Source organism: Aulonocara stuartgranti, assembly GCF_965226115.1.
Source record: "Aulonocara stuartgranti genome assembly, chromosome: 7".
Classification (NCBI taxonomy): domain Eukaryota; kingdom Metazoa; phylum Chordata; class Actinopteri; order Cichliformes; family Cichlidae; genus Aulonocara; species Aulonocara stuartgranti.
This window is the reverse complement of record NC_138945.1, coordinates 5,538,624-5,550,559: the sequence shown is the minus strand read 5'-3', so window position 1 is coordinate 5,550,559 and position 11,936 is coordinate 5,538,624. Positions and strand designations below refer to the sequence as shown.

The 11,936-nt window shown below is 40.3% G+C and overlaps 1 protein-coding gene across 1 annotated transcript; it reads right to left on the bottom strand.

Annotated features, from left to right (window-relative positions):
• Window positions 1-395: 395 nt before the first annotated feature.
• Window positions 396-1,464, bottom strand: LOC309710522 (parathyroid hormone-like). Its single transcript, XM_082540065.1, has 3 exons — window positions 1,301-1,464; window positions 926-1,017; window positions 396-833 (listed from the first exon to the last, which is right to left on the bottom strand). Exons 2-3 carry the CDS (start codon window positions 1,006-1,008, stop codon window positions 575-577), a joined length of 342 nt encoding a protein of 113 aa, XP_082396191.1. The 5' UTR covers window positions 1,009-1,017; window positions 1,301-1,464; the 3' UTR covers window positions 396-574.
• Between the last annotated feature and the right edge of the window lie 10,472 nt (window positions 1,465-11,936).

Below are 11,936 nucleotides of genomic sequence, written 5' to 3'. Positions count from 1 at the left end.
ACACAGGCGCACACTGCACATAATAAGAATTACAACAATGACATGACATTTAAATATTTTATTCCGTTTATTCCACTTCATTAGTGTCATACTTCTTACTAAAGTCATTTAAACTATATTTTTTATATTTTTGAAGTGCATTGCAGCCTACTTATTTATTTTGGCTTTGCAGTCAAAAGTAAAGTAAACAGCGCGCAAACCTGCAATGCAATCATATAAATTAATTTATACATGTAAAAATATATGAAATTAAAAACACGACACATTTGGTCCAAAATTTTATCTCCTTCAAGATGTAGAAGTCGTTTTTATGAGTGGCCTACACACCACCTGTCATATAAAAGTGCACGCACAACAGGGAAGCTTTGCCTAATCCAAAAAAATTCATAAATATCAGTTTAATAAATAAAATCAGTCTAAATAAATAGAGTAAAAATGCACACTGACAGTAAAGGCAGGCTAACACTTATAAAAGAAACATGAATCTACAAAGTAGCCTCAAGTTTTGCACCGTGAAGGTTCTGGAAATGTTGCTGCGGTCATATAATAATAACAATTAAAAAAAAATCTAAACTCATTCTGACTTGAGGAGCTCGTCCAAAACGTTCAAAGCGTGCTGGATCTCATCAGAAGTCAGATCGCTCAGCTCGTCCAGCTCCTCCAGACGCAGCGGCCACCTTCTCCTCCTCCGGCTCGCCGTCTCCCGACTGCTGTTCCGGGCCCCTGCCGTGTGGATACCCCGGAGTCTCATCTGTAGCCACTCCCGGCGCTCCTGCACCTGCTTGTGCTCTCCGAGGTTGTGCATGAACTGGACCTCACTCACTGTCCTTTTACTGTGCACAGATATGTGATATAGCTAGGATCTAATAGTGATGAACTTGTTATGGTGAAAAAAAAATCATCTTAAATGGTCTGTGAGGATTACCTTAGTGGTCGTCCTTGACAGTGAACGGAGAAGTGTAAAAGGCAGAGTGAAATAAGTAGAATCTTATAGTCAGTTTTTCCCATTTTGATTACCTGTTAAAAACAAAAAATACAAAAAGAACAAAACTTCAATATTTTTTTTAAAACTGCCTGAAATGAAAAAAATATTTGACCTTTAGTCTTAAAAGTGTCAATTTATTTTTAAATTTAATCTACCTTGAAACCACTGCATCCTTTATCTCAACATATATTAATTTTATTAATGTATAAAAATGCTAATATATTACAATAAAGCTTACACAACTAATAACTTCAATTAGATTCAAGCCTTAGTGGGCCTCCGTTTTAGCCCAAGTATAGCCCAAGATGAACTTACCTGTGTTGTAAAGTGAGTCAGCCTGCTTTGGTGGTCCGCTCCTATCAGTTATGATTAGACCAGGACTCCCCAAGTTCCTTTTTATATCCTCGGGCTCCTGCCATTGATGAGCTGCCTTCATTATTGCTGTTGATGTCACACCTCTAGCTCGTGGAGGGGGCAGAAGAGGAATGACAACACCGCCTCTGAACTCCAGGCTTTCACTTTTGTCATACGAGAGCAAATAAATGCTTTTGACCCCAAATACCCACACACACTTATTTTACACGCACAAACTTTTGTCAGAATGAATGCATTGTTGGTATATTGCAGATCCATTAACTACTTTTATGCACAGGGATTTTGCGCCTGGAGACATTTTATCTATGTGACTGTGACAGTGCAGTTTTTCTAACTGGCACAGAATGGTGTTATGAAGTTACTTATTGTAATAAGATGATGGTAGTGGGACTACACAGAGGGTCTTGTTTCAGGGTCCAAAACTACACATTCCCAAGCTTCAGTTCAAACTTCTCTCCACATTCTCAATTTAGCATGCTTCTCTTTTGTTTTTTCTTTATTTCTGTGAGCCATCCAGATCTATTAGTTCACATCTGAAGTGACCTTTTTTGTCTGACTCCCGTGCGCCTCACAACAATAGCAGCAACATTTGGATGGGTTTATGACCCTCATTGACTTATAGGGAGTCGCCCTGGTTACGCCGACTTCTTACCCAAGAATTAACATTATCTTAATGAGTTTGTCTCCCAAAAAAAGAGCTTTTGCACCAAGTTGACGTCAGAGGAAACATCCTGAATCAAAGAGTAAGCAGTAGTTCAGGAGGTGCATGGCTGGGTGATGCCACTGCCGTCACCGTCTTCACCATGACTGGCAAGCATACATGGAGAGTTACACATTTTTCTTTTTTATTAAGTTAAAAAACATTTAAATAGTGGCGATTTTTATTAAAAAACAAAACAAAACATCATTTTCATTTTCATACAGATTTCTTGGTGATCGCGTACAATAACACCATCAGTGAACCATAAACCTGCTGCTTTAAGTATCTAAGATCCTCTAAAAGATTTTCCCTTATTCAGCATTTTGATTATGTGTTACGGAGTGCTCTGTAACACCCTGTAGGTGATCAGTGTTAAGAACTGGTGACTGACCATTTATATACCATCCAAACCATAAAAATGTTGCATTACAGGAGAAAGGCAATAGTTCAGAAAATCTGTGTATTGATTTGTAGTGTCCTGTTCCCTCTAAGGGGACATGTGCATCTGAACCATGCCAGCAAAATGCCCCCCCACCCCCCAACAGCATAACAAATCCTAACCATTCTTAAAAAAAACAAAACAAACAAACAAACAAAAACAACAACTAAAAAGTGGTTCTGCAATGGCAAATCTCAGGAGCTTGATTTCCCAGTATCAAAGGAGTTGCTTGTATCCTATGAGCTTCACACTCATTAAATTTCTCTATCAGCCAAAACTGATGTATTTCCCATTGATCTAAATGCAGATGTTACTTTAGTTACAGTGCTTAAAAGATGAGCCTGTTACCTTTCGTTGTCTTAATCAAGATCAAGTGTCACAGAAAAAGATGGGATGTCAGCTGTGCCTCGAGGTGACTGCCATAGTAGGTTGGTGCAATATTAATAACACTGAATGAATACGGAATTTTTGCACTGTTGTTGAACTATTGTATCATCCAGCATACCAACATGAATAAACATTCATTTTATTTATTTATTTCCTATTAAAGGAAAAGGACGCCCTGCGACAGACTGGCGACCTGTCCAGGGTGTACCCTGCCTCTCGCCCTATGACAGCTGGGATAGGCTCCAGCGCCCCCCGCGACCCTGAAAAGGATAAGCGGAAGCGAATGGATGGATGGATGGATGGAAAAGGACACCTCGTCCCTCATAGAGTTCATGGTCTCAGTATCATCCAGACACTCAGGGTTTACATGAAGAAATATGAAGAAACACACGATAGAGCTGTTTTCACAAACTGAACAGAAGTGTGGCAAGAAAAAGACAAACACCTCAAAGACGCAAGCTTTTATTCCCTGGTCTACTTTTTGACACTTATAAGTAAACGGGTCAATTTGTAGCTTGATTAGTTTTTCATTGTTTCCACTTTACAGTGTTAATACTGAACCACTATAATGTTGTCTGATATTTGCTGTGCTTGTTTTGTTTAATACATTTAATTTTTTTTTAGTATTGTTTACTTTACAGTTGTTTTACTTGGAATATTTGGCTTTTTAATAAGAGCTCCTTTATTGTATTTTTACTTCTTAAATATGCACTTTTGTTTTGAGTAAAACAATTTCTCTTGAGCTTTTCAACTGCTGTAACACAAGAATGAACACACTACACATTTCTCTTCTTTTACATTAGTTTATCTTTTAAACTATATTATAATATACAAATATGTATAATATATATTTTTTGAGTTGTCCTGTTAGTTTAAACCAAATAGCCCAGTTCCATTTATTGTTGCATTGTTTAATGATGTCTAAAAGTTGCATTACTTGCTGGATGCTTGTTGTTCCCTTTGTACTGTATGAAGACATTTAAAAAAAATACTCTTATTACAATCAAAATGATCATTTCTCTCTTTGTAAAGCGTCAGACTCTGACTGGAACATGTAACTGTACTATGTATTTCCTTAACCTTATTTATTGCTTCTCTTGGCTCTCAGGCATACCTCCCATAAGCTTTGATAACAGTTTTGCAGCATTCAGAAGGTAAATGTTTTAAACTATATTAGACAAAAAGCAATATCGTTTTTTTTTATCTTTACAAAATCTGAATAATCCTAATTCATCCCTTCCCTGTCTCACTCAGTGCAGCTCTGTCATTTAGACGTCTGGGTTAGTTTTCAGTCACAGGTGTCCCAAGGGTAATTGAGCCACGGGACCAAATAGCTTATACTTGAAAGAAGAAGTCTAGGCCTTATTACGGGCACATACGCTGCATATTAGGTAAGCACAAAGGTATGAGTTTTCTAAATGTGGAGGAGCCGGGGATGTCTATGTCATGACACGCTGTCGAATTACAGTAAAGTACTGGCAGCTAAATTTGCCAGCATTAAACTGATATTTCACACTACACCTACTGTAATCTGAGAGCTGTTCCTTACTGTAAATTAAACAAAAAACAACAAGTGTCTTATTGCAACGCTTCACAAAGTGCAGAAAAAATCATCTCTCGTGAAATGTGATCATCCCCGGTGGATATACTGACAATTGTTTGACCTCTTTTTGAACGAGTAAAAACGGGAATGACGGCATCACTAGTTATGCCAAGCAGCTCAAGCATTCATAACTAAAACGTGAGAGAAGAAGTAAATGTGTCTTATTTATAAATCCACACAGAGACAACAAAGCCAAATCATTGGTTTTAGATTTACCTGCAGAGCCTTTTGTGTTTAACCATCATGCAAAGCAAACATGTTAATTCATAAATATTGGCTTTACTCTGAAGTCTGCTGTTGAACCCGTTGATCCAACAAACAGGTCTCGTGTTCAGTGATTAAAGTTGTTTGCATACCAGCCCTGTAAGATTTATGGGGTCTTCTCAGACGGGCTGACCTCCACTCGCCTTGACACTACTACAGCGACCTCTGACCTTAGCTTAGGACCTTGTCATTCTTATTGCCTCATGCTCATTCAATGTGTAGAGACTTTCTTATGGCACGCAAAGCCAAAAAGACAAGGAAACTGACAGTGTTGTATTTTACCTTCTGCTTTTCTGTGTTTCTCCTGATATTCTCAAACTGGACAGGAGAAACTGTCTGAGACGGATGTATTCTTTTAATCCTTATTTCTGTCTCCAAGTAAGAAGATGGTTTATTTCTGAAAGACAAGGAAAAGACTTTCTCTCTGTATCACCAGAAGGGCAAGTGAGGCTATAAACAAAGAAGTGAACAGCATTAATGCTAAATAACATAAGCATTAAAACTAGGTAAAGGGGTGTAAATAAGGGGATTCCTATTTCAGTTGATGTTTTGGCTTTTAGAAGGTCCCAAGATGACGGCTGACATTGACAAACGACGGAGTGCAGGAGTGGCTCTTTCCAACTGAGACGTAGGGTGTGATTAAAGGCTGTGGATTGTCACACATGTGATTTAAATACTAAAATCTTGAGTTATGGATCATTTTGACCATTTGTGGAAAATGGAATACAGTGAAAACACAGCGTCTGACATTATCACCTTAGCAAACACCATCACCAGCTGGCTACTGTGTTTCCACAGCTCATCAGTCCAGTCAATTCATATCATCAGATGTTTTACACTGAAAACAGTTGCCATGGGCAGTTATTTAGAAGTCTATGAAGAAATGGTTTTCTTTCTCTGTAATCTCAGTAAACACTTTCCTGACTTCACATGGGTTACAATCATATTTCTGTCTACGGGGACGTAGGACAACCAACGTATTCCCCGTAGGAAGCTGTAAACACTTGTTTCAGATCATCAGTAAACTGAAGGGCAGCACCAAAGCCCAATAACAAGATTATTTCCAACTGTAAATCATGCAACATTAGAAGAGTGCAAGAATAAAAAATATGATGGGATTTGAGCAAAACTCATGAAACATGAAATGATGATATCTATAACAGTTTACTGTAATGTTGCACACATATATAAGGGCTTTTGCTGCAGATGAAAATAGTAACAAAAAGGTCAGATGTCCTGTGAGTAAGTCTGCTAGAAATATGCAGTTTAGTATAAAAGATTGTGACAGTTACAGGTTTTCACTAATGTAAGGCTTTCACAAAATACTGAGGATTGCATTAGTTAGGTGAAATGTTATCCCACACTGACTAATGTCTAATCTGAAGCTGAAACTGCTGTGCATCTGTGGGCCACTTTGCACCACCTCCACTTAAGCCGTCTGCTGCCACTGATGCCTGCTCTATTTGGGGCTGAGGGTCTTGCTGTTGCTCTTCTCACCTCCTCCTTTCCATGTATGCACACAGAATGGTGAGGAGGTGGGATTTATGATGTAGGGGTTACAAGCTGTTCATGCCTCTCGCTTCTTCTCCCAGAGATGCACACTGCCACCTGAGGCGTGGTTTTACTACCACACTGCACTGTTACTACAGTCAGAATTCCCTACACGTAGCTGGACTGATTGCTTTGATAAGGCATTTTCACATTCCATCAATCTCTGCGATTTTGCCAGAGTACATCATTTAATGCTGAAAGAGAAAGTGTTTGTCTGACAATTTGAAGCAGTCTAACTGCTGAAAAGTAGGTTATTACGATTCATCAGATTCTGGCTTTCAGCTTCATACAGTTTTCTTTTAATAAATTCACTTTATTCTGCTGCACTCAGCTCTCTGATTGTGAAAACAGCCAAACTGATGGATAAAAAATATCTTGGGAAAGCTGTTACAAGCTAACACTCTTGCTAAGGAATCCTGAAACCAATTTTTAAAAGCTAAGTCAAGGCACCAGTTTTGAATGTTATCAATCCAACATGGACTGGGCGGTTAAGGCCAGCAGTGACTACCACACAATGTGAACCTGACATCTGTCGAAGGCTTTCAAACTAGAACAGGTAGCTATAAAACTGAATCAAACCAAAGTAAGGCTTTTAAAAATGCCAAAGTGTTGGTATCTGTCAGAAATCAGTTAAATTGATTTATGTGGATGCTCTGAGTAAATAAATTATATTGACTTTGGTGATGCCCTTATTGGTGCTGTAGTGATGCCAAGAAGTCAACACTTAGAGTACTGACTGGGATGAGAAGGCAGTTGTTTTATTTTATTATTAAACTATCTTTCTATCCCCCTCTCCCTGTCAGTGTGTGTATGGTGTTTGAGTGTGTGCAAGTTAACCACGCCTTGTGTTTCAGAGGCGGGTCCTCCTTTTTTCTCGCTCTTCAGCTCCCACACCTGGGATGACTCGGCTGCTCTCTACCTAAGGTGGAGGATTTGATTGTTGATTGTTGAATTGCAAACAGTTAGTGGAATTGTCTCTTATGAATTCTTACGTTTGTCTGATTTGGCGTTTGTTTTCCTGTTCCTTCCTGTACATGAAACCTATTTTATGAGTTCTGCATTGAGTCCAAATCGGACACGACAGGAAGACCTGTCTTTTAAGCTAGAACACTCTGGAATAATTCTTTGGTTACTTTAACACTCTAAAGCTTTTTTTCCCCCACTTTTCTTTGTTTTTGTGTCTTGTCATCCTTTTTTTTCAGTGTGTTCCGCACTTTGGTCTTCCTCTGTTGTTTTTAAATTTGCTTATGAATAAATTAACTTGACTAATGGCAAAAGAGCCCAAACTGACAGCAAAATATGTTACAAACATGAGTAGTAGTAAATCTGGCAAATATTTCATACACACTGTAACGTCGGGTTGCGTTTAGTGGTTGAGAGGAGGCGGCAAAACACCTAGCAGGGTAGCCAAAAGAATACACACTCACGCTGGCGTTGGGGATTCCACAGTGTGTTCTTTAATATACCTTCTCTTCATCAACCATATAAGCCCGGTTGAACGGCTGCAGCTTAACAAACATAGCGCACAGTGTTCGTACAACCCATAACGTTGCAAACAAAGGTGTCTGGAGAGGTAAAACATAAAATCCATCCCTCCTCATGTACTAGCGTGCAAGCACATGTCCACACCATCACAGAGAGAGAGAGCAGAGAGACCAGTGGCACACACTGATGACACCATCAACCCTCGACTTGGGTGTCTTAAAGGGACACCACACCATAGTGGCTGTTACATATTCCCCCCGGGTTAAACAAAGGCTGCCCTCAGCCGGACCCAGGTGACCCTCCTCCCGCTACCCCCTTTCACCACACATAGCTACTTTAGGTAGTAAGCAGGTCGTGGAGGAATTGTTACACACCTGTACAGCATTGGTACAGTCCACTTAACCAGCCTCCATACATGGTCAGCAGGATAAGAAGTTAAAACCAAAACAGGGAAATGTACAGTGCAATATTGACAAACTGGCATACATGACAGTGTCCCACATGGTGAATGTCCATTTAAACAAATGTTAAAGAAAGAAAATAAACTTAGGATAGCCAGGACAATTGCAGAATGAAATTCCCTTTTTCTTTCATTGCATTTCTTCTACTTCACAAACTTGCAACAGACAGCATAATATGTGAAAACAGTACCAGAAAGTACTGTAGAAAACCCAAACAACAGTCATGTTACAACAGTAACCAATACGAAATACATAAGAAAAAAAAATTCAAATTCAGGAACTATGGCAAAGCTGCATCGAACCCACGCCCAGGAAACGCAGGTCCACGCGCATCCAATGGAGCCACGACGAAGAGGCCAAACAGAGAACGGCGCCACAGTCCACAAACCACGCTGCGGCAGCTCCAGCCGCTGCCATGGAAATGCACCGCCGCGACCCTTTGATCCTCCCGACGTCCTCGTCCAGGCCAGCCTGGTCCGTTCCCGCGAAACATGGCGGACAGCCACTTTGCCGCGTCGTACCTTTTTATGTACCAATCATCAACTGCTCGAAGATACTGCATACTGAGGTCCAAGAGAAGATGTTCGGGCGCCATTTTGTAACGTCGGGTTGCGTTTAGTGGTTGAGAGGAGGCGGCAAAACACCTAGCAGGGTAGCCAAAAGAATACACACTCACGCTGGCGTTGGGGATTCCACAGTGTGTTCTTTAATATACCTTCTCTTCATCAACCATATAAGCCCGGTTGAACGGCTGCAGCTTAACAAACATAGCGCACAGTGTTCGTACAACCCATAACGTTGCAAACAAAGGTGTCTGGAGAGGTAAAACATAAAATCCGTCCCTCCTCATGTACTAGCGTGCAAGCACATGTCCACACCATCACAGAGAGAGAGAGCAGAGAGACCAGTGGCACACACTGATGACACCATCAACCCTCGACTTGGGTGTCTTAAAGGGACACCACACCATAGTGGCTGTTACAACACTCAAACCACTGTGACGGTAGTTTGAATGTATATGAAAGACATAAAGTCCATCTATCTTCTTCTGCTTACCCACTTTAGGGTCGTAGAGGAACTGGAGCCTGTCCCAGCTGCTATAGAGTGAGAAGCGGGGCACACACACTGGGCAGGTCGGCAATCTGTTACAAGGCTAATGGAGAGCACCATTTATACTCACATTCACACCTATGGGCAATTTGAAATAGCCAGTTAACCTGACTCTAGTAGCTGCATGTAGGAGTCTGAGTACACAACAGTATACAGGGATATTACACAAAACTACAAATATCAATAAGGAAGGGGACAAGAAACATGTGAAAGTAATCAAGAGAACAGAGTAAATAGGAAGTAAATCCCATAATACACTATCAAGGCAAACAGGAAACAATCCAAAAGACATATTACTGAATACAAAGTCGAACAAAAGACCGAGACAAAGAGACTCTGGAGGGAGGACAAGGGAAAAAATACAGAAAGACGAGACAGTGAAGGGAAAACACAGGGACTGAATTCAAAGACAGCACCAGAACTGTAAACCATCTAAATCCGCATCCAAAAGTCTAAAAAACAAACAAACCTATAACTAGAGCTTAACTACAACAAGAATAAATGCTTAAAATTACTCAAATTATAATTGAATTAATTCAAAACCTCAACCTAACAATAATAAAAATCTTAAGGCTCTCAAAAAGCAGTGAAACCAAACACACTTAATAATCACCATGAGTGCCAAAGATAAAAAGTGAAAGTTTTTAAGTAGTCCATCGTGAGCTTTAAGGAAACAAGAAAAAAAATATGTCTGGCTTCAAAGTCAGATTTTCAGTCAGTTTGAAGGAATGAATGAATAATAATGAAGAAATATGTGATGTGTAAATGTGGATGTTGGAGACTTTTTTACAGGGAGTGCAGAATTAGTAGGCAAATGAGTATTTTGTCCACATCATCCTCTTCATGCATGTTGCCTTACTCCAAGCTGTATAGGCTCGAAAGCCTACTACCAATTAAGCATATTAGGTGATGTGCATCTCTGTAATGAGAAGGGGTGTGGTCTAATGACATCAACACCCTATATCAGGTGTGCATAATTATTAGGCAACGTCCTTTCCTTTGGCAGGCTCAGAAAAGTCAAAAATAGTGAGATATCTTGCAGAGGGATGCAGCAGTCTCAAAATTGCAAAGCTTCTGAAGCGTGATCATCGAACAATCAAGCGTTTCATTCAAAATAGTCAACAGGGTCGCAAGAAGCGTGTGGAAAAACCAAGGCGCAAAATAACTGCCCATGAACTGAGAAAAGTCAAGCGTGCAGCTGCCAAGATGCCACTTGCCACCAGTTTGGCCATATTTCAGAGCTGCAACATCACTGGAGTGCCCAAAAGCACAAGGTGTGCAATACTCAGAGACATGGCCAAGGTAAGAAAGGCTGAAAGACGACCACCACTGAACAAGACACACAAGCTGAAACGTCAAGACTGGGCCAAGAAATATCTCAAGACTGGTTTTTCTAAGGTTTTATGGACTGATGAAATGAGAGTGAATCTTGATGGGCCAGATGGATGGGCCCGTGGCTGGATTGGTAAAGGGCAGAGAGCTCCAGTCCCACTCAGACACCAGCAAGGTGGAGGTGGAGTACTGGTTTGGGCTGGTATCATCAAAGATGAGCTTGTGGGGCCTTTTCGGGTTGAGGATGGAGTCAAGCTCAACTCCCAGTCCTACTGCCAGTTTCTGGAAGACACCTTCTTCAAGCAGTGGTACAGGAAGAAGTCTGCATCCTTCAAGAAAAACATGATTTTCATGCAGAACAATGCTCCATCACACGCGTCCAAGTACTCCACAGCGTGGCTGGCAAGAAAGGGTATAAAAGAAGAAAAACTAATGACATGGCCACCTTGTTCACCTGATCTGAACCCCATTGAGAACCTGTGGTCCATCATCAAATGTGAGATTTACAAGGAGGGAAAACAGTACACCTCTCTGAACAGTGTCTGGGAGGCTGTGGTTGCTGCTGCACGCAATGTTGATGGTGAACAGATCAAAACACTGACAGAATCCATGGATGGCAGGCTTTTGAGTGTCCTTGCAAAGAAAGGTGGCTATATTGGTCGCTGATTTGTTTTTGTTTTGTTTTTGAATGTCAGAAATGTATATTTGTGAATGTGGAGATGTTATATTGGTTTCACTGGTAAAAATAAATAATTGAAATGGGTATATATTTGTTTTTTGTTAAGTTGCCTAATAATTATGCACAGTAATAGTCACCTGCACACACAGATATCCCCCTAAAATAGCTAAAACTAAAAACAAACTAAAAACTACTTCCAAAAACATTCAGCTTTGATATTAATGAGTTTTTTGGGTTCATTGAGAACATGGTTGTTGTTCAATAATAAAATTATTCCTCAAAAATACAACTTGGCTAATAATTCTCCACTCCCTGTATATAAGGACTGTGCAGCATGGCATTAAATATAGACCTCACACCTAAAAGCTTCTTTCAGGACACAGAGACACACACACACAGTAATGCTGTGAACTGTCATCTGGAGTGCAACAGTGGTAGATTGAGAGGGAAGCAATTTAAGACCAAAACACCTGAAGGGAAATATACCTCCACACACACACACGTAGACACACACATACTCGCACATACACACATACCCCTTCTCTCTGAGCTTCGATGCCTAGCT